The sequence below is a fragment of the Phyllopteryx taeniolatus genome, chromosome 6, assembly GCF_024500385.1.
Source record: "Phyllopteryx taeniolatus isolate TA_2022b chromosome 6, UOR_Ptae_1.2, whole genome shotgun sequence".
Taxonomy (NCBI): Eukaryota; Metazoa; Chordata; class Actinopteri; order Syngnathiformes; family Syngnathidae; genus Phyllopteryx; species Phyllopteryx taeniolatus.
In genome coordinates, this window is record NC_084507.1 from 5,117,502 (window position 1) to 5,145,321 (window position 27,820).

Genomic DNA, 27,820 nt, shown 5'->3' on the forward strand with positions numbered 1-27,820 from the left:
GAAGGGGTTACAAAAGCCATTTCTAAAGCTTTAGCATTCCAGTGAACCATAGGGAGAGCCTTTATCCTTGCATGGAGAAAACATGGAAGTGGTGTACCTTCCCAGGAGTGGCCAGCCTAAAAAAATTATCCCAAGAGCACAGGGACGACTCATCCAGGTGTCCACAAGGAACTCAGGAAAACATCTGAAGAACTGCAGGTCTTCCCTGCCTCAGTTAAGGTCAGGATTCATGACTCAACAATCAGGAAGAGACTGGGCAAAAATGACATCCATGGCAGAGTTCCAAGGCGAAAACCCCTGCTGACTTAAAAGAACAAAGGTTCATCTTACTTTTGGGGGGAAAAAAAAAAACAAAAAAAAAACAACAACAACAAAAAATCTGAATGATTCCCAGGACCTTTGGGAGAATATTCTATGAACTGACAAGACGAAGATGGAACTTTTTTTGAAGGTGAGTGTCTCTTACGTTCGGCGTAAATGTAACACAGTATTTCAGAAAAAAGATCATCATAACAGTAGTCAATCATGGTGGTGGTAGTGTGATAGTCTGTGGCTGCTTCCTCCTGTAGGACTTGGATGACTTGCTGTTTTTGATGGAACACCAAATTCAGTTATTTACCAGAAAATCCTGAAGGAGAATGCTCGGCCATCAGTTTGTGACTGTGACAGCTTGGTTTCTGCAGCGGGACAATGTTCCAAAACACACTAGCAAGTCAACTTCGGAATGGCTTAAAGAAGAAAAAAAAACAAGGTTCTGGAGTAGCCTTGTCAAAGTCCAGACCTGAATCTGATTGAAATGCTGTGGCATGACCTAAAAAAGGGTGTTCATGCTCGAAAACCCTCCAGTGTTACTGAATTAAAACAATTGTGCAAAGAAGAGTGGGCCAAAATATCTCCACAGATATGTGAAAGACTCATTGCCAGTTATTGAAAACGCTTGATTTCAGTTGTTGCTGCTGAGAGTGGCCTAACCAGTTTGTAGGTTTTGGGGGCAATTACTTCTTCACACAGGGCCAAAGTAGCTTCGAATAGCTCTTTTTCCTTCGTAAATAAAATCACCTTTAAAAACAGAATTTTATGTTTACTTGGGTTATCTTTGTCTGATATTGACATTTGTTTGATGATATTTAACATTAAAGTGGAGAAACGCAAAAAAATACGAATTTGAGAAGGGGGCAAACAGCACTGTACAGTGCCTTGAAAAAGCATTCATACCCCTTGAACTTTATCACATTTTGCCACCTTACAATCACAGGCTTACATGTTTTTTTAATTGAGATTTTATGTCATCGACCAACACAGAGCAGCACATAATTAAAGTGGAACCGTAGTTCTGAGACCGGTCTCGGCCGGACAGACGGACGTCACTTGTACTATTTTCCACCATAGAGTGCTGTTCTCTGAGTGTTGAGATCTACACAATGATAGGTCTCAAAATTACATTATATATTTTTGTTTCTTTCTTTTTAATCAATTTAGCTTAGCTAACAGACTATATACAGTTTTTTTTGGCTTAAAGTATTTTATTACATAAAAGAAAAAACAGACTTGTATATGAAAATGCTAAATTTTAATGAAAATAAGCAGAGACAAATAAATCTCATACCTTCTGTCCCTATTTTCAGGAAATATTTACATTTCACATTTAAATAACTCATTCAGAAACACTTTTATTACGATTTTTTTTTTTTTTTACACTGATGTAAATAAGAAATACTGCTACCGTGAAGGGATACCAAGATATGAATTTTAGGCCATATTGCCTAGCCGTCAGTCCCTGTTTAAAGCAGTTTATGACAAAAATATGAAAAAAAACTTTATTTACATACGATCTTAAATTTATCTACAATAAACGTACATTAGTGCGGGTTTAAACATCTTTGGTTAATGACACCCCAGGTGTAGTTTACTGTTACAACTACACACGCAACAAAAATAATTACACATATTGTATATTTAAATAAAAGACACACATGATCGTTTTCAGAATCGCAAGCTGCAAGCGTGTAGCACCATGCATGGATCGCACCACACTGCCCCTAAGAGGCCAAGGCGCACAGCAAGAACACCAGATACAGTCATGAACCCCCTCGACTGTCTGACATAAAATCATACTGAAATTTTTGCCATTTTAGGTCAATAAAGATGACCAAAATGATTTCTATTTGCTAAATATAGTTTTTTATTTCTATTTTTAATATTATTATTTTTAGTTTTCGTAGTTATATGTATCGGATCGGAACTCAGTATCGGCAGATACTTAAAATCAAAGACTTTGATGCAAAAAAATTTGATCGGGACATCCCTAATAGTTACACATATATGTAAGCAAGCGTTCAAATTGGAAAAAAATACCAAAAAAACAATCAGCAAATACGTGAATTTTTTTAATGCCAAACAGCGAATATGCTGGGGTTCATTGTACTAATATACAGTGGGTACGGCAAGTATTCAGACCCCCTTAAATGTTTCACTCTGTTATATTGCAGCCATTTTCTAAAATCATTTAAGTAATTTTTTTTCCTCATTAATGTACACACAGCACCCCATATTGACAGAAAAAAACAGAATTGTTGAAATTTTTGCAGATTTATTAAAAAAAAAAAAAAAAACTGAAATATCACAGCCATAAGTATTCAGACCCTTTGGTCAGAATTTAGTAGAAGCACCTTTTTGAGCTAATACAGCCATGAGTCTTTTTGGGCATGGTGCAACAAGTTTTTCGCACCTGGATTTGGGGAGCCTTGGCCATTCCTCCTTGCAGATCCTCTCCAGTTCTGTCAGGTTGGATGGTGAATGTTGATGGACAGCCATTTTCAGGTCTCTCCAGAGATGGGTTTAAGTCAGGGCTCTGGCTGGGCCATTCAAGAACAGTCACAGAGTTGTTCTGAAGCCATTCCTTTGTTATTTTAGTTGTGTGCTTAGGGTCTTTGTCTTGTTGGAAGCTGAACCTTCGGCCCAGTCTGAAGTCCGAAGCACTCTGGAGAAGGTTTTCGTCCAGGATATGCCTGTACTTAGCCGCATTCATCTCTCCTTCAATTGTCAGTCGTCCTGTCCCTGCAGCTAAAAAACACCCCCACAGCATGATGCTGCCACCACCATGCTTCATTGTTGGGACTGGATTGGACAGGTGATGACCAGTGCCTGGTTTTCTCAACACATGGCGCTTAGAATTAAGGCCAAAAAGTTCTATCCTGGTCTCATCAGACCAGAGAATCTTAACTTCTTCAGGTGCTTTTTAGCAAACTCCATGCGGGCTTTCATGTGTCTTCTTGCACTGAGGAGAGGCTTCCATCGGGCCACTCTGCATAAAGCCCCGACTGGTGGAGGCTGCAGTGATGTTTGACTTTCTAGAATTTTCTCCCATTTCCCGACTGCATCTCTGGAGCTCAGCCACAGTGATCTTTGTGCTCTTCTCACCCCGAGTGCTTAGTATGGCAGGACAGCCAGCTCTAGGAAGGGTTCTGGTCATCCCAATTTTTTTCCATTTAAGGATTACGGAGGCCACTGTGCTCTTAAAGTGCAGCAGACATTTTTTTGTAACCTGTGGCAAGGCCAGATCTGTGCCTTGCCACAATTCTGTCTCTGAGCGCTTCAGGCAGTTCCTTTGACCTCATGTTTCCCATTTGCTCTGACATGCACTGTGAGCTGTAAGGTCTTATATAGACAGGTCTGTGGCTTTCCTAATCAAGCCCAATCAGTATAATCAAACACAAATGGACTCAAATGAAGGTGTAGCATCATCTCAAGGATGCTCAGAAGAAATGGACAGCACCAGAGTTAAATATGTGAGTGTCACACTACAGGGTCTGAATTCTTTTTAATAAATCTGCAAAAATTTCAACAATTCTGTTTTTTTCTGTCAATATGGGGTGCTGTGTGTACATTAATGAGGAGAAAAAAATTAAAAAATATTTTTAGCAAATGGTTGCAATATAACAAAAAGTGAAAATTTAAGGTCTGAATACTTTCCGTACACACTGTATACCAGTAACACACATTCACGCGTGGGTTTGTGGTCTTGTGCTTTTCTTGGCACAGGTGCCTTTCTCATAATTAGTGATGGGTCCGGCAACACCGATGCATTGGCGTATGAGTCAGTGCACGTATTGCTTTAACAGAAAGTCACGTGACCGATACAGGCACTGTATCGCTCATCACTACCTGTCATTGAGGCACCAAACTGTGATTATAAGGAAGCCTGTCAACGTGACGCATCTCTGCCCAAACACAAAAAGAAAAAAAAAAGAAAAAAAATCATCACAGATCTTTTGAAGCACAATTCTTCCCTTGAAGCCATTGTGTTAGGAAACCCAAAAAAACAGAGAACCCTTTGTAATTGTGTCTCTGAGTGTATATATTGGCTTGGCTATTGCTGTGATCTCCAATGTGCGCCTGATAGAAGTCTTACTTGGAAACCACACTTCAGGCATACTAAGATGTCTTGAAATGCTTCTGGCTCGCTGTTGATCATGGTCCTTTCCTTCAGACACTCAGAACACACCAACCATAAGCTGGACAACACAGATTTCTTCACCGAGCTCAAGTCCACTGCCTTTGTCACATGTTGACAAGTCAACCCTGTTTAAGAAAAGCAGAACAGAAAAATAAATTTTGCAACACAGTTAGAAATTAGCATAAAATCTGAAGCATCATCGGAGCTCTAGTATAATAATTTCTAATGTAAAAAAAAAACATTTGATCATTTGTGAAGCAATTACAGAAGGGGACTAGGAATGGCAACAAGAAAAAAGTGCGATGATAACCATAGGGTTGAACCAGAAATGGTACTGACTGCAACAAGGTATGGTTGCTCAGTGCAATAGTTGCAAAGTAATTCATTGGGTGGGCAGGCACTCCAGAGACCCAACTATTTGTACATAAACAAAAGCCTGTGAACGACAGGTCAGCACATTTGCCTCACAGTTCTGAGGACCGGGGTTCAAATCCCGGGCCCCGCCTCTGTGGAGTTTGCATGTTCTCCCCATGCCTGCGTGGGTTTTCTCCGGGCATTCTGTTTTTTTCCCACATCCCAAAAACATGCACGTTAGGTTGATTGGGGACTCTAAATTGCCCGTAGGTGTGAATGTGAGTGTGAATGGTTGTTTGTTTATATGTGCCCTGCGATTGGCTAGCAACCAATTCAGGGTGTACCCCGCCTCTCGCCCAGAGTCGGGTAGGTTAGGCTCCAGCACACCCACAACCCTAATGAGGATAAGCGGTACAGAAAATGGATGGATGGATGTCCCCTTCAAAGCTGGAAGTTCTTTCACTTTACAGTATGTGTACAGTATGTGTATCCTGTGGCCAATGTGTCAAACTCCCTGTCTGTGGGCCAAATGATTTGATCAAAAGCATAGAACTGGCCTGCACAGTGAGCATAAAAAGGCCATAAACATATAGTGTCTTTGCTATTTGATTTGTTTTTCTTTTTCCCCATCACCTACTTTACATTTGACTCAAATACACGATTCCCCACTGCTGTAAGAGACATGAGTGTCATAACTGCACTAATATTGTACCTCAGTTTGTTATAGTCACTACAACCAAAAGTAGCAATAACACTGGTCAATAACAAATTTATTGTCTAAGATTTTTTTTAGCTGATTTAGGACAATTTTGATGTGCTGAATCCAAATATCTGAATTGGGTTTACTCAATCAAGTCAACTACAGCCACGTTTTTGTTTACATGTACAGGTATTTTTGATAAACGGAGGTTCATGCCCTGAATTTTGAACGAAAACGTAACATTCAATTTACAGGTACTTACTTTGATCAATGTCTCCTACTCAATTTAATGTAAGCAATGTTTGTAAAGTTTGATTAATAAAATGCAGAGGTGGATAGAGTAGCCAAATATTGTACTCAAGTAAGAGTACTGTTACTTTAGAATAATATGACTCAAGTAAAAAGTAGGCCTCCAAATAATTTCTTAAGAGTAAGAAAGTACTAGGTGAAAAAAGTAGAGTAACTCGTAACATCATTTTTTTTTTTTTTTTTTTTTTTTTTTAATCAGAGCATGAACGTCCAATAGAATAAAAAATAAAATATGTGCAAATTCAGATACTGCTGAACAATATCACTTAATCTAAAGCATAATAAATAAAATCTTAAAATAAAATTTTTGAAAATAACAAATTAAGGCAAATTCAGCTCCAAGAAATGGTCTTATACTATATTGTTTCTACTTGTTAAACAGCTCAATACTGTAGGCTCACCAGGCAGATTACAAAAACAGGAACAAGGCTGTCGTGGATAAAACAAAAGTATGCACACACCTTTTTAATACGCCAGGTTTTTGTGTTGTAAAAGAATTTGACCAAAACAAATCATGTGTGTGTGTGTGAGAGAGAGAGAGAGAGAGAGAGAGAGAGAGAGACCATATCCCAGAAAATGTATGTTTTACAGTTACTATCATACAAAAGTGTTAATGCTAGTGCTAATGTTCCCATATGCACAGCCAAAACAGCAGCAAGTTACCGCAGGTTTCAATTTAGAAGTGGGCTGAAACATCCAATAGAGGCACGGTGGACGACTGGTTAGAGGGTCTGCCTCACAGTTCTAGGGACGGGGTTTCAATCCCCGGCCCCGCCTGTGTGGAGTTTGCATGTTCTCCCCGTGCCTGCGTGGGTTTTCTCCGGGCACGCCGCTTTCCTCCCACATCTCCAAAACATGCGTGTGAGGTTAATTGAGGACTCTAAATTGCCCGTAGGTGTGAATGTGAGTGCAAATGGTTGTTTGTTTGTATGTGCCCTGCGATTGGCTGGCAACCAGTTCAGGGTGTACCCCGCCTCCTGCCCGATGATAGCTGGGACAGGCTTCGGCACACCCGCGACCCGCGTGAGGAGAAGCGGCTCAGAAAATGGATGGATGGATGAAACATCCACGTTTGGGTAGTGACAAAAAGCTATTTTTCATAGTCTGTCAAGTAAACACGAGTCACGCGCGGCTGTCACGACTCACTTTGATTGGCCCGCGAAGCACAATAGAAGACTTGGTGTGCGAATATATGACTTCCTTGTGTAATTTGATTGGTGAACTTGAGTCAAACATCACTGTGGTAACGGAAGATTGAACGGTGCCCGATGCGGAAGTCAAAAACGTCTAAAAATAAATCCCGCACGCAATTATTGATAATTGAAAGTAACTAGAGGCATGTAGGTCATTGTAACAGTACAGTTTCTTCTCAACATAAATACTCCAGTAGAAGTAAAAAGTATGCTTCATGAAAACTACCCTGACAAGTACAATTTATCCAAAATGTTACTTAAGTAAATGTAATGGAGTAAATGTAGCGCGTTATAACTTAACAACTTTGCATAAAAACCTGACCTGAACAAGAGAAACAAATGACATTTTCAGATTCAGCGATCCAAAATTGTCCTAAATCAGTTGGAAAAAAAACAAAACATACACAACATACTTTCTTTTTTTCCCCAGATTTGAATGTAGCTTCACTTCACTACTCTCTCCCCCTCACTCCAAGCCTCTGGCCGAAGCCATGCCCCACATCAGCTCCTAGCTTGTAGAGAACGTTCTGTAGTCATCTTGTAGCAGCAAAAACGTTGCTAATTTCGTCACACCTCATTCACCGTTAAGTAAAACATGTTATCATACTAAACATAAGTGGCAAACTAACTTGCGGTATTATAGTTAGAAAGTAATCGTCATGTACGTTACATTTGATTGATTATTAGCCTATTCCACATTATAGTAGAGGCACTGTCCAGTGAATTTATATCCTTTGTTGTTCAGAGTTCCCAAGAGGAGAGCACAGCTATTGGTGAGGAGGTAGGCTATGCTCTCTGTAATGACACGATTTGTACACATGCGTGCACACACAAACATATTTTTGTTTACTGTAAATCACAGGTAAAATCAAAGTGTCAACTTATATGATTCTTGCAAAAATTTGTAACAAAACTTTGAAATTGTCACATGTAAAAAAAAAAAAAAAGAGCCGTCACAAAAGCAATTTTTCTTACCAAACCCATTTTTACATTAACTTGAAAAATAGCTTAAGAAACAATTGTCATTGACTTCTGCTTACAAACAGAGTTAACAATCACTTTGTTGTATACGTATAGGTAATATGATGGGCCAATTAAAGATGTATTTCCAGTCATAAGGCCACCTGAGGGAAACCATAACTACAAATTTGGCCGTGAAAAAAAATTTGCTTTCCACCCGTGTGTGAATGTACCTGTACAAGAATGAATGGTAAATGGACTGCACGTATATATAGCACTTCATCTACACTATCACAGTGCCCAAAGCGCTTTACAAAGCCTCACTTTCACACACACATTCATACACCAATGGGCAACTGCTGCCAGGCAAGGCGCTGCCAGGCCCACTGGGAGCAAATTAGGGTTCAGTGTCTTGCCCAAGGACACTTTGACACGCAGACAGTTGGAGTCAGGATTCGAACCAGCTACCCTTAAGTCACTGGACGATCCCGCTCTACCTACTGAGCCACAGCCGCCCTCACGAAGAATGAAAACAGAAGAAACGGTACTGTATTGTATTAATTAGATTTTTGTTCATGGGATGGGTATGAGGGAATGGTTTAAATAATTTTACAGGCTGCTTTTATATATGTGGAGATCAGAAAGAATAGATGCTGTATTTGTAACAATGGATAGCCAATTTCACAAACACAAAATCTAATCACCATAATGTCTTGCTTTACCGAAGAGTTGACAAGACGGAGGTTAGACGAATCACACAGTGTGATAAAGAAATTTCTGCAACGTGACCCCAGCTCCATGTTTTGACGTCCGCCAAGAGACGTGTTGAAGCTCGTCCGACTCTTCAGCCCCTGATCAACGGATTGGTGTCTGCAGACAAATGGCAAATTTCATGGACACCTCGATCTTGGACGAGGGAGTTTTGCAGCTAGCCAGATGGATGTAGAATGACATCCGGACAGTTGATAACTTTTGTGACCCTGGAGAGAACAACAGACAATTCCGCGAAGGCCACCTTGTATCGCTAATGTGTAATTTCTTTTTTTAAATTTACCTTCAGGAATGTCTGCAAATTTCTCATCTCCTTCCAGCTTATAAACACCAGTGCCTTATATAATGCTTGATCATGGAATGTAAACTTAAAACAAAGCAATTAAACAATTTAAGTATTTAAAAATTTTATTTACAGATTATAAACATAGCTTGATGACAGTAAATTTAAAGAGGTTTCTCCAGTTTTCCAGCGTTGCCTCGTATCAGTCAAACCCCTTGGCAGTGTGTCCCTCAGAAAGAATCTCACACATACAACCTAAAATACTAATAACACTGAAAATAAATTTTAACAAAACTGTAAAAGAAATCTAAATTACTACAAATAGACTTGACATTATTTGAGAAATTTTTAAAATGACTTTACTCAGTAATGTCAGAAAGCATGTACATGTATGTTTACGACTACATTCTGCATATTTGTACATTATTATTTCATGAGACAGCCATTTAAGTAGAACTCACCTTGGCCTCTGCTCAGTTTGCAACAGTTCCCAAGTAGATGGCACCGTTTCCCTGACAATAAGCCAAGTCACCGAGGATCATCAAGTGTTGTGCCAGACAACCTGTAATTACATTTTATATTTATTGGCTTATTTATAAAGGGACAAAAACAGGAAAATTGACATGCATTTCTACTGTACCTTTTGCTCAAAATGGTACTCAACATTTGTAAGATATAATGATAGTCTTTCTTTTTCAACCCTAAATGTGCGAAGGGTCTGCTACACGACTTGATGTTTTTCTATACCTGGACTAGGACAAGACAAGATGGGAAGAGAGAAAGTCCCCTGCCAGCATTCCGACATTCATGGGCTGGGACGCACAAACAGTATGGTGTCGAAAACATCAAAAACCGAAAAAAAAAAAAAAAAAACTAAATCACAAAATAAGTTCTGACGCACCCAATGAACTACAGAAGCGGTTCTCCTGGATGTAATATGGATCTCGAATGGTCCAGGGGATTGGCATACTGTCCCTTTTTTGAGGTCCTTAGCTGGACAAATGTTGACTGGTAGATGGAGATACTGGAAAGCTGCATCAGAGTGTAATGATATACAATTGATGCAGGTTTTCCCATATCATCATCAACAGTTACTTCCGCGGCACCAGGTAATGTTTGTGTCTCTGTTGTTGATGGGTCTGGCATGTTTTCTCAAACGCCATGCACTGTATCCTCCATGCTGATTGTTGAAAGGGCATCCAAACGAATTTTGCTGTTCAGAGCACCTCCAATTCAGTTTAAGACCAACTATGAAACAGCGAAATGACAAAAACAATAAGCACACTAAATGCGGAAGTAGAGGGTGTCTACACTACCTTATGGAGGCATGAGGCCTAAAATCCTCATCAGTCTCATCTGAGGAAACATCAAAGGTTACATAATCTTCCAGTAATGATTCATATAATGCTTCTTTTTCAATGCACCACTTGTCATTGACTTCATCTTCCCAGTCAATGCAAGTGAAAAGAACATCAAGATACAGTAAAGTTTACATACAAATTTTGGAAAAAAATAAATAAAAGAAAAACTTTACAACATTCCAGAAAAGTACTTAGACGTTTATGTTTTTGAATTACTTTTCATTGATGTCCACCGATGACAAACTACATAAACAAAAGGAATTTTTTTTTTATTGTAGCGCTTGTGTAAAGAATTGTAAAGTAAATACCATGGGACTAACTGCTGGAGTTCGCCCGTGGGGATGTCAATGTCATGTACTCCACCTTCTGAAAAAAATCCTCCTCTCTGTCAGAATGTCAGAAGCAGCTTTTATGACATGGGACTTTTTATTTATTTTTTAAATTCATGTAACAGCCCTTCAGAATAGTACGGGCTTAATTTGCACAATCCATCCAACCCTTTATTTCTGTTTCTGTGATAATGTTTCTTAAAAGGCATTGAGCTCGATGAATACTTTTCGTGAGTACAAGGCCCACACAAATACACAATATAATCACAGAAAGAACAAGCAATCTGTGTGTGCAGCAGTAGCAGCATGTTTGCAGCATTATCCGTGACAATAATAGAGCCTGCAGGGATGTAACATTGCATTCAAGTTTGTAACAATGTGGCTTCCACACATAGCCCCAGTTAGAAAAACAGGAACCAACGTCTTCATACGAAATCTAAATCTTGTTCTCGGCAAAGCTTTTTTTTTTTTTTTTTTTTTTAAGCAGATTTGTTTGACCTGCTCGTTGTGATGTCGTGCTAAATGAGCCCGTTTGTTGTTTCCAAAATACCTCGTTCGCATTTTGCACTCCTTGCATACAATTGTGGTAATGTCAAGCTTTTCCATAGGATATGATCTAAAGTGAACCCCACATTGTGGGGTTTCGTGACGTGACGACGGAGCGAGCGTGTCAAATCACCTACTACTGCTCCATGCTGCTTAAGCGCCGATTACTAAATCATTACAATGTCGCAGCTAAATCTGACCTAATGCTGGCTTTTTTATGGTGCTAACACTGGCTTACTATTGCTAGCAAATGATGCTATTTGGCTGAACTTGTTTGTTAGCCAAGCCGTCCGTGTCCCATGCCCTAGTACATACGAACACAGCGTTAATAATGTATATCAACACAACGCCATTAGTTATATTTTTGGGGAATGTACACTTAATTACAAATTAAAATAGGTGACACACTTACCTGTCCAGCAGGACTGTAGCCAATTCCACGTTGCTTCCAAGTCCGATCAAATGCCTGAGTTCACGCCACGTCAAGAATTCATGTAAAATATTTACCCTACTTTTATTTCTCTCTATATTAGATGCCCTCTTTTTAGCCTTTATCGTTTCTTACCCTGCTTGTGTTTTCTTGCATGAGAAGACCCCAGTTGTTGGCAAACGAGGGACAAGCATTTTTGGATTTGTCGACGAACTGTCCACATCTGCCATTGTTCCCAGATCTTCTGGCGTGTTATGCACGTTGACAAGAAAATGATTGACACGTGCAAGTGTCTGATTGGATAATTCCCTCCGTCACAGAGACTTTTCAAAATAATAATGAAATTTAAATTAGAGGCATTAGGTGGAGCTGGAGAGAGAAGAGTTTTCAAAAGATCATATAGAGTAAATAATATTTTTCTGTCAGGACATGCAGAGTTTTAACATATCTGATAAAATGTCTTTGGGTTTTTTTTCCGTGTTTTTTTTTTTTTTTGTCAAATGACATACTTCGCCTTTAACTGCACATTACTAGAAGAAACACCACGTCAATGTTTTTTATTTTATTATTTAAAAAAACAAAGAGGTATTATACCCCTGCTGGAAGCCATCACCTCTTTATGGTGGAGGGGTTTGTGTGTCCCAATGATCCTGGGAGCCAAGTTGTCTGGGGCTTCACGCCCCTGGTAGGGTCACCCATGGCAAACAAGTCCTAGGTGAGAGACCAGACAAAGCATGGCTAAAAGACCCCTATGATGAAGAATATTAATGGATTGAGGTTTCCCTTGCCCGGACGCAGGTCACCGGGGCCCCCCTCTGGAGCCAGGCCTGGAGGTTGGGCTCGAAGGCGAGTGCCTGGTAGTCGGGCCTGAACCCCATGGGGCCCGACCGGGCACAGCCTGAAAGGGTAACGTGGGTCCCCCTTCCCATGCGCTCACCACCTATGGGAGGGGCCATAGGGGTCAGGTGCAGTGTGGCCAGAGGCAGGGACCTTGGCGATACGATCCCCGGCTATAGAAGCTGGCTCTCGGGACGTAGAATGTCACCTCTCTGGCAGGGAAGGAGCCTGAGCTGGTGTGTGAGTTGGGCTCGCCTCCACACATGGCTTGGGATTTGGTACCAGTCCTCTTGAGAGGGGTTGGACTCTCTTCGACTCTGGAGTTGCCCATGGTGAGAGGCGCCGAGCAGTTGTGGGTATACTTATTGAACCCCAGCTCGGTCGCTGTACGTTGGGGTTCACCCCAGTGGACAAGAGGGTAGCCTCCCTCCGCCTTCAGGTGGGGGGGACAGGTCCTGACTGTTGTTTGTGCCGATCCACCAAACAGCAGTTCAGAGTACCACCCTTTTTGGAGTCCTTGGAGGGGGTGCTGGAGAGCACTCCCGCTGGGGACTCCATCGTTCTGCTGGGGGACTTCAATGCTCACGTGGGCAATGAGCTTTGGAAGGGTGTGATTGGGAGGAATGGCCCTCCGATCAGAACCAGAGCGGTGTTCTGTTATTGGACTTCTGTGCTCATCACGGATTGTCCATAACGAACACCATGTTCAAACATAAGGGTGTCAACATGTACACTTGGCACCAGGACACCAGAGTTCGCAGTTCGATGATCGACTTTGTGGTCGTCTCATCGGACTTAGGCCGCATATCTTGGACACTCGGGTGAAGAGAGAGATGGAGCTGTCAACTGATCACCAACTGGTGACGAGTTTGCTCTGATGGTCGGGGAAGATGCAGGTCCCAAACGTGGCAGACCCAAACGTATTGTGAGGGTCTGTTGGGAACGTCTGGCAGAATCCCCTGTCACAAGCGGTTTCAACTACCACCTCCAACAGAAATTTGCTCATGTTTTGGGGGAGGCGGGGGACATTGAGTCCGAGTGGACTGTATTCCGTGCCTCCATTGCTGAGGCGGCCGACCTGAGCTGTGGCCGTAAGGTGGTCGGTGCCTGTCGTGGCGGCAATCCCTGAACCCGTTGGTGGACACCAACGGTGAGGGATGCCGTTAAACTGAAGAAGTAGTCCTATCGGGCCTTTTTGGCCTCTGGGACTCCTGAGGCAGCAGATGGGAACCGGCTGGCCAAGCGGAATGCAGCTTTGGTGGTTGCTGAAGCAAAAACTCAGGCTTGGAAGGTGTTCGGTGAGGCCATGGAGAAAGCCTTCCGGACGGCTTCGAGGAAATTCTGGTCCACCATCCGGCGTCTCAGGAGGGAGAAGCAGTGCACCATCAACACTATGTACAGAGGGGATGGGGTGCTGCTGACCTAGACTCGGGACGTTGTGAGCCGGTGGAGAGAATACTTCGAAGACCTCCTCAATTCCACCAACACGCCTTCCCATGAGGAAGCAGAGTCTCGGGTCTCTGAGGCGGGCTCTCCTATTGTCTGTGGTTGACGTCACCGAGGTGGTTAAAAAGATCCTCGGTGGCTAGGCCCCAGGGCTGGATGAGATTCGCCTGTAATTCCTACAGGCTCTCGATGTTGTGGGGATGTCCTGGTTGACACACCTCTGCAACATGGCGTGGACATCGGGGACAGTACCTCTGGATTGGCAGACTGGGTGGTGGTCCCTCTTTTTAAGAAGGGGGACCAGAGGGTGTGTTCCAACTACAGGGGGATCACAATCCTAAGCCTCCATGGTAAGGTCTATTCAATGGTGCTGGAGACGTGGGTCGGTCGGGAAGTCGAATCTCAGATTCAGGAGGAGCAGTGTAGTTTTCGTCCTGGCCGTGAAACAGTGTCCAAAGTGTCCTGTGGTGGGTTCTTCAGGAGTATGGGGTACCGAATCCCGATACGAGCTCTTCGGTCCCTGTACGACCAGTGTCGGAGTTTGGTCCGCCTTGCCGGCAGTAAGTTGGACTCGTTTTCGGTGAGGGTTGGACTCTGCCAAGGCTGCCCTTTGTCACCGATTCTGTTCATAACTTTTATGGACAGAATTTCTAAGCACGAGGCGTAGAGGGAGTCCGGTTTGATGGCCTCGGTATTACATCTCTGCTTTTTTCAGATGATGTGGTTCTGTTAGCTTCATCAAGCCGTTATCTCCAACTCTCACTGGAGCCGTTCGCAGCAGTGTGAAGCAGCTGGGATGAAAATCACCACCTCCAAATCTGAGACCATGGTCCTTCGTCGGAAAAGGGTGGCATGCCTTCTCCAGGTCGGGGATGTGATCCTGCCCCAAGTGGAGGAGTTGGGGTCTTGTTCATGAGTGAGGAAAGAATGGAAGGGGAGATCGACAGGCAGATCTGTGCAGCGTCTGCAGTGATACGGACTTTGTATCGGTCCGTTGTGGTAAAGAAGGAGCTAAGCCGAAAGGCGAAGCTCTCAATTTACTGGTCGATATACATTCCTACCCTCACCTATGGTCATGAGCTGTGGGTCGTGACCGAAAGAACAAGATCCCAGATACACGCGGGCCAAAATTAGTTTACTAGTGTCCGGGCTCTCCCTTAGAGATAGGGTGAGAAGCTCGGTCATCCGGGAGGAGCTCAGAATAGAGCCACTCCTCCTCCACATTGAGAGGAGCCAGATGAGGTGACTGGGACATCTGATTCGGATGCCTCCTGGACGCCTCCCTGGTGAGGTGTTCTGGGCACGTCCCACTGGGAGGAGACCCCGGGGACGACCCAGGACACGCTGGAGAGACCATGTCTCCCAGCTGACCTCGGAGCGCCTCGGGATCCCCCCGGAAGAACTGGATGAAGTGGCTGGGGAGAGGGGAGAGGGAAGTCTGAGAGGCTACTGCCCCCGCGACCCAACCTCGGATAAGCGGAAGAAAATGGATGGATGGATGGATGAGGTATTATAACCGAATCAAAGGAGGTCATTTAGATTAGAGGCGTCCCGATCCGATCTTTCAGATAGGAAAACGGTCCTATGTCACCAAATAAACGAGTATCAGATTGGATTGGATCTAAAATCTCAGATTTTACCACTCTTATGAAAGCAGTCCATTCCTTACTCCGCTCCAGCACTATTATCCAGCAGCGCCCAGACGGCATACAGATCCCACGTGGTCATAACAACAGGTTGCCGAAGGTGCTAACATAGTAGCAAGGAGTAAGAGTGAATGTTGCTTGCTTAAAGTCATTTATTTACACTCCAGTTGAAGTTCACTGTAAAAATAAACTCACAAACAAAATAATTACACTTATGTAATGTTCAAATAAAATACAGCCTTCATTTCTTCATTTTTGTGAAAAAAAAAAATGCTAGCTCAAAGCTAACACACAAATGAAAAACACCATTCACAAGCGAACGAAAATTAGCCCTGAACTCGCGGCACTTACAGCGGCTTAAATAAGTATTTAACACGTCGCCATTTCGCTCATTAAATATATTTCTAAAGGTGCTATTGACATGAACATTTCACCAAATGTTGGGAACAACCCAAGTAATCCATACATACAAAGAAAGTAGAACAAATAAAATCCCAAATTAAGTTGTGTGTAAACATGTGAAATGATACAGGGAAAAAGTATTGAACACGCCAACTAGTATTTATTTAATACTTTGTACAAAAGCCTTTGTTTGCAATGACAGCTTCAAGACGCCTCCTGTATGGAGAAACTAGTTGCATGCATTGCTCTGGGGTGATTTTGGCCCATTCCTCCGCACAAGCAGTCTTCAACTCTTGAAGGTTCCGTGGGCTTCTTCTATGGACCTTGAGTTTCAGTTCTTTCCATAGATTTTCCATTAGATTCATGTCAGTTGATTGACTGGGCCACTCTAGCAGCTTCATTATTTTTTTCCTTGCCAGTATGTTTCGGATGATTATCCTGCTGAAATGTCCACCCTTGTTTCATTTTCATTATCCTCGTAGATGGCAGCAGATTTTTGTCAAGAATGTCTCAGTACATTCAGGCTTCCTTCAATAATGTGAAGTTTACCAGTACAGTTTTCTGAAAAGCAGCCCCACACCATCATGTTCCCACCTCCGAACTTCACTGTTGGTATGGTGTTTTTAGGGTGATGTGAAGTGCCATTTCTCTTCCAAACTTGGTGTGCATTATGGCATCCAAACAATTAAATTTTGCTCTCATCCGACCAGACTATATTCTCCCAGTATTGAAATGGCTTGTCGAAACTTTAAACGAGCTTTGACATGCTTTTTTTTTCCAGCAATGGGGTTTTGCATGATGAGCGTGCATACAGGGCATAGCGGTGGAGTACATTACTCACTGTTTTCCTTGTGACAACAGTACCTGCTAATTTCAGGTCTTTTTGAAGCTCTCCACATGTGGTCCTTGGCTCTTGGACAACTCTTCTGATTATTCTTTGCATTCCTCTCTCAGAAATCTTCCAAGGAGTAACTGATCGAGGCACATTTATGGTGGTATGATTGCCTTTCCACTTATGTATTATGGCCCCAACCGTGCTCACTGGAACGTTTATAAGCTTAGATATGCGCCTGTAACTAATGCCATCGGTATGTTTTGCAACAATTAGTTTGCGATGGTCTTGAGACAGCTTTCTGCTCTTACCCATCATTAGATGTGTCTTGACTTCACACCTTGGCAATGAGACCTTTTTGTAGGCCATCAATTGGGACTGAACCAGCTAATATTCATTTGCACCGACAAGGGGCTTGATTGCTGTTTGATTATTGATAGATTTTAGGTCTTGTCTTGGCTTTCCATACCTTTTTGCACCGCCTTTTGTTCACATGTTCAATACCTTTTCCCTGTGTCATTTCATATTTTTACACACAACTGAATTTCTGATCTTATTTGTTTTCCTTTCTTTGTATATACGGATTACTTGGGTTGTTCCCAACATCTGGTGAAATTTTCAGGTCAATAGCACCTTGAGAAGTATATTTAGTGAGAAAAATGGTGACGAGTTAAATACTTACGTCAGATGCTGTAGGTGTCACCTCACTGATGAACACCTGCAGTCCGTCCTACGAATCTCTACAACAGCAAACCTTGTCGCTAACATAGTCAAACTTACTGCCAAGAAAGATGCCAAGTAAACTGACTTGTGATTCTCTAGTGGAACAGTGAAATATTCCAAAAACTAATATACAAAGAGTAGCTTTTTCCTTTACTACTATTGCATTTCATATGCTGGAAACATTCATTTATTTTCCATACCACTTATCCTTACTAGGGTTGCAGGCGTGCTAGAGCCGATCCCAGCTATCGTCGGGAGAGAGGTGGGGTATACCCTGAACTGGTCGCCAGCCAATCGCAGGCCACATATAAACAAAAAAAATAATTCGCACTCACATTCACCCCGATGGCCAATTTAGAGTTTTCAATTAACCTGCCACGCACGTTTTTGGGATGTGGGAGGAAACCGTAGTACTCGGAGAAAACCCATGCAGGCACGGGGAGAACATGCAAACTCCACACAGGCAAGGCCGGATTTGTACCCGGGTCCTCAGAACTGTGAGGCCGACGTGCTAACCAGTCGTCCATCGTGCCGGCAGGCTGGAAAAATAATTACTTAATTAAATGAGAAAAATGAATCACTTGTTTTTGCGGTATACCTTTTTTTTGCGTTAATCTAAAATGAATTACATTCAGTATATAAAAAAAAATCTTATAAGAAGTCAATGATGCTCAGTTATTAAAACAACAACAAAAGTGTGGAAGAATATTTTATTTCTGTGACTTACCACCGACTTCATCTGATGAATCTTCGTCTCGAGGTTTTCGTGGTTTATTTGTCCGCTTAGTCATGTTGGCGGCTGTCAGGGGGTCCTTAAGACGCATTTGGAGCTCTGCAGGTTAAGACATTGACGTTATGACACCAAACAATCACACTGTTCTTAATTGTTCTTTTCACTTTCCATTCAATCAATTTGTTCAAGTTTATTTGTCAGGATGATTTTTTTCCCATTCTATTTTTTTAGCAGCTTCCATAGTTCAAAGTGCGTCTTGCAATGCTTGACTAACAACATGGCTACGAGCAGAGTGAAGCTAGTTTACAAAAGCATAGACAGTGCTGACAAATTTGTGAATTGTCGCTATATTTAGCATCTTTTTCAACATCTCTAGCAACTACTTTACAAAAAGTGCCAAGAAAATGTAATTCCTGCTCAGAAACATACATGAGGGGAATCATTTTAACATTGAGTTGCATATGACATGAAAGGAGCCTGTTGGTCGACAATCACAGGGCCAATTGCGCTGAACCTTGCTAAAGACATGGTGTCCATTTACACGTTGCAAAACCAGTGCTTTATTGATATGTTGGAAACCTTTGACCCAAGGTATGTACATCCATGCTGCAAATATTTTGCAGCATGGTCATCTGCATCACCTGTTGATCTCCAGATGAGAAAATAGTAAAGGAGAGCTGGAGAGGACTGTGGGAATAGGCTTTAAAAAATTTTTAAAAAGACATAAGCCGAGCCATACAGTCTGACAGCTCATTTTATTATGTTAAATTTAACATTTTTAACATTCAAATTTATTAAGGATCATGTTTACGCGCGTATTTTCAAAAACGGGCATTGTTCTCATGAGGGAACATTTAGTTTAAAGGTCCCGTATTTTGGCTATTTAGATCTCCCCGTGCCTGCGTGGGTTTCCTCCCACATCCCAAAAACATGGATGCTAGGTTATTTGAAGTCTCTAAATTGCCCCAAGGTGTGAATGTGAGTGCGAATGGTTGTTTGTTTATGTGTGCCCTGCGATTGGCTGGCAACCAGTTCAGGGTGTACCCCGCCTCCTGCCCGAAGATAGCTGGGATAGGCTCCAGTACGCCTGTGACCCTTGTGAGGATAAGCGGCTTGGAAAATGGATGGATAATTATTTATGTTGAAGTTATGTTAATAAATAAATTAATTCAAAAATATTTTTTTTTTTAAAAAAGAATAATGTAACAACACAAAAATGGGAACATTTCAAATTAGATTTTTGTGGGGGGAAAAAAAACAGATTTAATTTAAAAACCCTTATCAACTAGCCCTACTTGCCATGTCAGACAACAGAAAAACAATGTGCACAACTTGTGACTGGTATCCAACGTGCATCCGAGTAAATTATCTCTTCATTCATTAGGTGTAATCTAGCATTGTGCGCTACAGTTGGAGGCTAATACAATTAGTCAAATTAATATAACATGTTGAACAGTTGATATATTTAATCAAAATATTCTCCCTTTGAATATAATTTTCTGTTAGGCCGAGATATAAATTATGTGGCATTCAACAAGGGATGCCTTTTTTAAGTGATAAGGAAGTCACTTTATTCGAGACGTTCACAGGGTTAAATGATTTCAATTACAGCACAGTCGGAACTAGCATTATAGAACAGATAGAGGTGTCGAAGATGAACAGCAAGGTGACACTTTGCTAGCGACATTCGGGATGCATCAGGAAAACATAAGGAACTCACCTCTTTATTTTTTCGTTCCAGTGATTGACAGTGTTCGCTCAAACAAGCGATGCTAGCTCTTCCTGGCTAGCCACAGGCTGTCACCACTTATGATACAATTAACGTAACTTTTTGCTGCTTGTACAATTGGAAACAAGGGCATTGCGAACTAAAGCCGAACCCATGGAATAACATGTACGTAAAATAAATCCACTGTTACCCTTGACTAGATTTTGCAGCATAAAATAGCAATCCAAATAAACATGTGACGCACTCGGAAGCAATATGGCAATCGGCAGCGTTGCATTCAAGTACAGCAGGAAACTGGGGTAACGCTCAAATACTCGGATGACGTTTTAAACAGTCATACTTAAAAGGTTTTAGAATGGGCGTGATGGAAAAAAATAAAGTAGTAAGAATTCGATATCCGTTCGAAGCAAACGCCAAACAATCAGTTAATTCCACTTTACGAGTTAAATCTTTCAAGTCCGTGTATTTGTTCACTTTCCGTGTTGCACATTAATACCTCATATTTTTTACTACTTTAGTGGGGACTAAAAATGTAGTCGTGTTGTACTATTTCATTTTTAAGTTATTTTATTTTGTATTTTATATTTGTATGTGACACTATAACTTTGGTCCTTTGCGCGACCCGTACTCTACGCATGCTCAGCTGGTGGGGCTGCGTTACATTTCGAAGTTTTGTAAGAATAATTCATCTTATTATAGACTCTACTTAGTAATTGCTCATGGCTCTCCGAATGTGTGTGAGATTTTCCAGAGTCGCCCCACGACTGTGCTGGGACAGTGACGTCCTTCATAGTGCCTTTGTCCCGAGCGGACGAATCCCCCTGCCAGGAGGACTTTCCAACACACGCCTTGACACAAGTGAGTTTTCTGTTTTGCGTTGTTAACAGTTCACGCGATTTTTTACCAGTATGTATATAACAAAACCCGACAATAATGTCTCCCACGTTTTCAATATGTGGCAAGTTGTCTGGTTGTCCTTCAGCTCCAGAGTTGTGGCTCGGCTGCCGCAGATTCGGTTCGGTGCCACCGAGCACTGATGTGACTTACGAGCAGTTGAAGAAGCTCTTGGCCGGTAGCAAGTCAGTCGTTATAGACGTCAGAGAGCCATGGGAGCTCCGAGAATACGGCGCCATCCCCGGCGCAATCAACATCCCTTGTAAGTGTTGTCTTCCCTTCATTTATAACATTTGTTACTGGGGCGTGGACCCATTGATTGGCAAATATGATTTGCCATGCTTTAATTTGTGTTAGCAAAGGGCCATTTAAGGCACTGGTTCTCAACTGTCACCCTAAAGTCGGTATTTTCCTATTGTCGCTTAAGTTTTGAAATGTATTGTTAAAAATAGCCCATTTTTAAACATATCTGCACATGCTTAGTACATGTTCAAAGTACCTTTAAGAGGACATTATTAGGAAACTGAGGATGAACATGATACCTGCATGTTCAAAAATAAATATATTCTAATTAACTATTGAAACCACACAAAATACAACTGCAAAATTTCACTGATCTCTGTTTAGAAATGTGTAACATCAATAGTTTGTCTTTATTTGAGGAAGTGAAAGATGTAGACAGCGAATTCTGATCATACCGTAAAAACGTGGAAGGCCGTTTTATATGCTGCTGCAGTTTGCGTTTGTACTGTGCAAGTTGTCTTTCAAACCTCCACTGTTATTCAAATGACGTTGACGTAGCGCCGAATGCATATTGCTACCCACGATATCTGTAGTCAGAGGCTGAGATGCACTGTTTGTTAGGGAGTAGATTCATGGCTACCTAATACCTTTAAATGAACTCTATATTGTTGAGGTGTAGCGAATATAAAAGGCAAGTCCAACCTGGGAAATGTATACATAAGTCGGAGTGCGCTAAAGTGTATCACAAGCCAAATGCTAATGCAGTAGTAAAGTCATAGTTGCAGTATTTTTTTTGTATGAATAGCACTTTAGGCCATAAATGTAAAACAATCAAAGGCAAAAATGATCAATCCTGTCTTCCTGCATAGTCCAGAAAACTAGCTAATTCTTAATTGTTCGTCTTGTCAAAGTGTCATACTGGGACTGTCGGAAACCGACCTCTTGTCTTTTTTTCTTACTAGCTGAACTCGAACCACCAATAGGTTCACGACCCCATTTTGGGGTCTCGACCCACCAGTTGAGAATCATTGAGAATATCATCTATATACTCACATTTGCAGTGGGGCAGGTGAACACCGCTCTGCAGCTAGGTCCGGAAGAGTTCAATGAGAAGTATGGTGGAGAGCTGCCCCAGCAGGTAGACAACATTGTGTTCACCTGCCTGGCAGGCATCAGGAGCAAGACTGCACTTGACATGGCTTCCGAACTGGGATACAAAGAGTAAGACTTCTTAGTTTGGTTGCAAAATCCTGGGAAAATTGGATGTTAATGGAAATTTATTGGGATTGGAACGAGGGCCGCAAGATTCTGGAAAAAAACAAATGTAAATTGTTTACTTTACTGATTACTTTAGCTTAAAGGTAACTTAGTCACTTTACTAATAACCTAATTTCAAAAGTAACTAAGTTAAGAAAAGTAACATTTTAGTTACTATCAGCAGCTGCCAAATGGCGGGGAATATCCCTTATCCATTGTACAAAAAAGTATTAGCTTAACCGTACCGTATTACGTGATAATGTACGCCACACAAGTTACAGAATGATGTCATCAACATGAACAAATAACTTAAATATTAGTGAGGTTTAAGCCACATTAAATCAGCAACTTAGTGCAGACTTGACATGCCAACACAGTTAGCGTAAGTCACTAAACATAAACAAGCACACCATTCTCAGTACACTGCTGATTGTGGTCCATGAAGGCAACCGTGTGTGTGCATGCGTTTGTGCGTGCGTGTACGTAAATATGAAAGTGAGTGACACACACCATTGCACTTACTACGTGACATCAGTCATCCAGCGCGTTCAACGAGCTCACAGTCCAGACTCCAGACGACGTTTAAAGTTCTCACTTTTCATTGTAAATGTTCATTAAGTATTGTAAGTCCTTCAATGAGTCAGTCCTTACCCTCCATGACCGAGTTATGACCGCGCACTTCCATATGGATAAATTAACCCACAATGCATTGTGCGTTTAACATGCAAGCGAAACTGTATTCCTAATGTGTAAATAAAAAAGTAACAACAATCAAATACATTTTTTACTCAGGAAAATAAAAATATTGTGGCGACGGTGAAATCGTGCATTTACTTGCACTTTTATGGTACTGCACCATCACTGTGCATTGTGTAATAAACAATCACTTCCCAATTGCTTTCTTCAATTTATTAAAAAAAAAAAAAAAAAAAAGCGGTCTCGGTTAAATGCTTCCATACAGCTGGACTGGTCTTTTTTTCATTCACCAGTTACGAAGTAGTACTTTGAGAGAGCCATTGATGATGCAAAAGTAACTATTTGTGGATAGAAGTAACTGTAGTCTAATTACTTTCCAGAGGAAAGTAACGCGTTACTGTGCTCGTTACTCAAAATGTTTTTTTTTTTGTAACACGTTACCGGCAACACTGGTTGCCATCCATTCAGTCCACACCAGTAGCCAGCTGCAGCTTTCACACTACAATCTCAAAAACATAAGGAAAAACTTGCGTTCTTTTTTTATTTAGGAATTAAAACAAAGACAGGACTTTTGTCCTTAATGCGCAAACAAAAACACCCAACACAGTATGAAGGGAATGTTGGCGAAAGGACATAAATTTGCATTCCTCGCAGCTCTGGCTGACTATATAAACAAAATATTTATTCTATCCTTACAAAACAAAAATTTTCCATATCGCAGTTTGATCGTACAGTGTTTTAACTCAAGCATTCTGATTTAAATAATTTTCCTAGTAATTTCATCCATTTTCTACACCACTTATCCTCACTAGGGTCGCGTGTATGCTGGAGCCTCTCCCAGCTAACTGCAGGCAGGAGGCGGGGTACACCCTGAACTGGTTGCCAGCCAATCGCAGGGCACATATAAACAAACAACCATTCGGACTGACATTCACACCTACGGACAATTTAGAGTCTTAAATTAACCTACCATGCATGTTTTTTGGGATGTAGGAGGAAAATAGACTACCCGGAGAAAACCCATGCAGGCACGGAGAGAACATGTAAACTCCACACAGGCGAGGCCAGATTTGAACCCGGGTCCTCAGAACTGTGAGGGGGATATGCTAACCAGTCGCCCACTGTGCCCCCCCTAGTAATTAATTTTTACACGTTTGGACTGTATTACAAAAGAACACATTCACCCCCCCCCTTTCACACTCATGCAGCTCCCGTCTGCCTACCTACAGTCCTTTCATTCTGAAGAGCGAAATACAAAATGCAGTAGCTTCAAACAGGTTCCTCTGCTGGTCACTTTTAATATTACAGTTGATTCACCGAATATTACCGTAAACCAACATCGCAGCAGACCCTGCGATTTGACTATTGGGTGCACGTGCACAATGACGATGCTCAAACTAAATATCGTGAAGCCCTAATTCGAACCTTTGTTATTGTAACAAGGAAGTTGGATGTTATTGATCTTCCATCCATCCATCCATTTTCTGAGCCGCTTCTCCTCACTAGGGTCGCGGGCATGCTGGAGCCTATCCCAGCTGTCATCGGGCAGGAGGCGGGGTACACCCTGAACTGGTTGCCAGCCAATCGCAGGGCACATCGAAACAAACAACCATTCGCACTCACAGTCATGCCTACGGGCAATTTAGAGTCTCCAATTAATGCATGTTTTTGGGATGTGGGAGGAAACCGGAGTGCCCGGAGAAAACCCACGCAGGCACGGGGAGAACATGCAAACTCCACACAGGCGGGGACGGGGATTGAACCCCGCACCTCAGAACTGTGAGGCTGACGCTCTAACCAGTCGGCCACCGTGCCGCCGTTATTGATCTTGTCTTGCGAAATAATGTTGGTTAAAAAAATGTATGCATCTCATAGGAAATGTTTATTCTATCAATCATGAATGCTTGATTAAAGTACTATTTACATATTCTTTCAAAAAAAAAATATCACATCCAACTTCAAGATGAACATTAAGAAATTAAGGTTCACACATGCATTGAACAAAATGTGACCGTGATTTAAAATGTGGCCAACTGGTTAGCACATGCGCCTAACAGTTCTGAGGTCCTGGGTTCAAATCCGGCCTCGCCTGTGTGGAGTTTGCATGTTCTCCCTGTGCTTGTGATGGTTTTCTCTGGGTCCTCCGGTTTCCTCCCACATTCCAAAAACATACAATGTAGGTTAATTGAAGACTCCATATTGTCCATAGGTGTGAATGGTTGTCTATAATGTATGTGCTCTGCAGGTGACCAGTTCAGGTTGTACCCCGCCTCTCGCCCGAAGGCACCAGCACACCCGCAACCCTAGTGGGGATAAGCGGTTCAGAAAATGGATGGATGGGTGGATTTAAATTGTCACAGTAGTGAATACAGCAAACACAATATGAGTGACACACTGGCAGGGCGCATTTGTGAGAGTTTGGTGTCCATGTTCTGTGCTCACAGTTCCTATTTTCAACCAGTTGTTCACAAATGCCAATACATTGTGACTACTATCTAAAGAAAACAACAAAAGTTAATCACATCAGGATTAAAACATACATGTTTAACTCACCATCTTTTCCTCCCATTTCACTATCTCATTTTATCCCCTATTTCAGAGTTCAGCATTACCCGGGTGGATGGCAAGACTGGGCAAAAAATGATCAAAACTGAAGGTTTAGCAAAAACTCAAGCTTTTTAAAATTGTTTTCTTACACCTGACTTATCTGTAATTAAATATTTAATAAGAGTTCCTGTAAATTGTAAAATATTTTTTTGTTTTGACTGTGAATCCCAAAACGTATCAGAATTATTGGCTAAACATGCATCAGCTTGTTTACCAGTACTACTACAAAAATACTTGAAATATTTGCAAATTTAGTTTGCTCTATAATTATTGACAAACCCTTTACTACCTGTAACATTTAAGACTGCTGATTATTATAGACTATGGCAAATATGCCAATGTTTTATTATTACCCTGTCGCTTTAATTAATGCATGGTATTTAAACAAGTTTAAAGTTTATTATTGAATGTTGTGAATAATTATACATTTCAAGTTGATGTAAATATGTTGTATTGTTAAATGCAACTTTCCATACAATGTTTGTAAACCTCTGAATGAGTTTTTCTCTCTTTTCAGTCCCACTGTCCTATATATTTGATTGAGTTTGTTCATTAAAGAAAAAAAAAACATGGAATTTGTTCAGATGACACATTCTGCGAACTGAGATGATTGTATTCAGTTTTAATGGTCACTATCACCAACCTTCGATGGAATATCAACAGATTCCTCTATCAGCTGTGTCAGTAATTGTTTGACGAGGGACCTTGTTTTCTTTTCAGTAAAATGTAGCAGCAAGTTGAAAGTCAATAGATATATATGAAAAATCGCACTCACTGTTGTTCAATTTCATAATTTAATATCTATAGTCGGCGGCACGGTGGCCGACTGGTTAGAGCGTCAGCCTCACAGTTCTGAGGTGCGGGGTTCAATCCCCGTCCCCGCCTGTGTGGAGTTTGCATGTTCTCCCCGTGCCTGCGTGGGTTTTCTCCGGGCACTCCGGTTTCCTCCCACATCCCAAAAACATGCATGAATTGGAGACTCTAAATTGCCCGTAGGCATGACTGCGAGTGCGAATGGTTGTTTGTTCCTATGTGCCCTGCGATTGGCTGGCAACCAGTTCAGGGTGTACCCCGCCTCCTGCCCGATGACAGCTGGGATAGGCTCCAGCACCCCCGCGACCCTAGTGAGGAGAAGCGGCTCAGAAAATGGATGGATGGAATATCTATAGTCAATTCCCAGTGAAAGTAATAGATTATGCCAACGTTGATTCAAAGAAACTGATCTCCGCCTGTCCACATGCATCAGTAAAGACTCAATGTTTTTGTCAATGTCAATTGCCATTTTCATGATTTTTTTTTTCCCAAATACTCAAATCTTTTTTTTTTTTTTTGTATTACCTTAAGGCAATTCTTCAAAATACGTTTCTCAGTGTGTGTGTGTGTGTGTGTGTATATATACAAGTGGACATTTCAGCCCACTTCTAACTTGAGAAAACTGATTGCGTTAAGTTGCAGATGTTTCTATTGTTGTTTTGGCAGTGGATATGGCAACATTAGCACTATGGTGTCGCACACACGTCTGTTCAGCAAGCAGCTTCTTCATGAAGTCATTTAAACGGATAAAGCAAATGTTTCTGTAGGGCCCAATGTATGTGTTTTTGGGCAGTTAAAATTTTTAATGGTGGCAGGTGTGTGTCAACTCCCATATATTGTTTTTAAAATTTTATTTTATGTTCATGCTCTGCTTAAGAATAATAATAAAAGTAATATTTACTTGTTTTTTCATTGAGTACTTTCTTACTTTCACTCAAGTAAATATTTGGATGACTACTTTTTACTTTGTCATATTGTTCGAAAGTAACAGTACTCTTACTTGAGTACTTGGGCTACTCTACCCACTTCTGCATGCAAACAATAAGTAGTGCTGACAGTCTATGGCATGCTCAGTTTTATGTTTTGGTTTTGCCTTTAAGGACTGCATTTATACTAGTTACAGGTGTTGCAAACCTGAATCACGGAGAGTTGTCTATGGGTAAAAAATAATTGTAAAGCTGAGAGAAGATGGAAAATCAATCATAGTCATTGCACAAACATTGGCCACAGCCAATACAATTATTGAATAATGGCTGTCCTGTAGAACAAC

The 27,820-nt window shown here is 41.5% G+C and overlaps 2 protein-coding genes across 13 annotated transcripts in view; one reads left to right on the forward strand and one right to left on the reverse strand.

Moving 5' to 3' along the window:
* The window catches only part of usp45 (ubiquitin specific peptidase 45), a 68,361-nt gene extending 48,189 nt beyond the window's left edge, over nt 1–20,172 (reverse strand). For 2 of the 11 annotated variants that reach the window (XM_061777871.1, XM_061777870.1), the window contains exons 1-3: nt 20,032–20,172; nt 18,306–18,410; nt 4,412–4,581 (exon numbers count right to left, since the gene is read on the reverse strand). In XM_061777871.1, the coding sequence (XP_061633855.1) occupies nt 4,412–4,581; nt 18,306–18,402 (267 nt within the window). In that variant the 5' untranslated portion in view covers nt 18,403–18,410; nt 20,032–20,172. Of the gene's footprint in view, nt 1–4,411; nt 4,582–8,676; nt 8,843–9,487; nt 9,589–9,927; nt 12,404–18,305; nt 18,411–20,031 lie in introns of those variants that run through there. The other 9 variants (XM_061777879.1, XM_061777876.1, XM_061777880.1 and 6 more) reach the window with 9 other exon arrangements.
* A 110-nt stretch (nt 20,173–20,282) lies between these two features.
* On the forward strand, nt 20,283–27,456 carry tstd3 (thiosulfate sulfurtransferase like domain containing 3). 2 transcript variants are annotated; one of them, XM_061777882.1, is made up of 5 exons: nt 20,283–20,339; nt 20,792–20,898; nt 21,023–21,196; nt 22,140–22,398; nt 25,730–27,456. In XM_061777882.1, the coding sequence occupies exons 1-5, from the start codon at nt 20,296–20,298 to the stop codon at nt 25,782–25,784; spliced, it is 639 nt and encodes a 212-aa protein (XP_061633866.1). In that variant the 5' UTR covers nt 20,283–20,295; the 3' UTR covers nt 25,785–27,456. The 2 variants fall into 2 exon arrangements, with proteins under 2 accessions (XP_061633866.1, XP_061633868.1); XM_061777884.1 differs by having other exon boundaries at nt 22,239–22,398.
* The last annotated feature ends 364 nt before the right edge of the window (nt 27,457–27,820 follow it).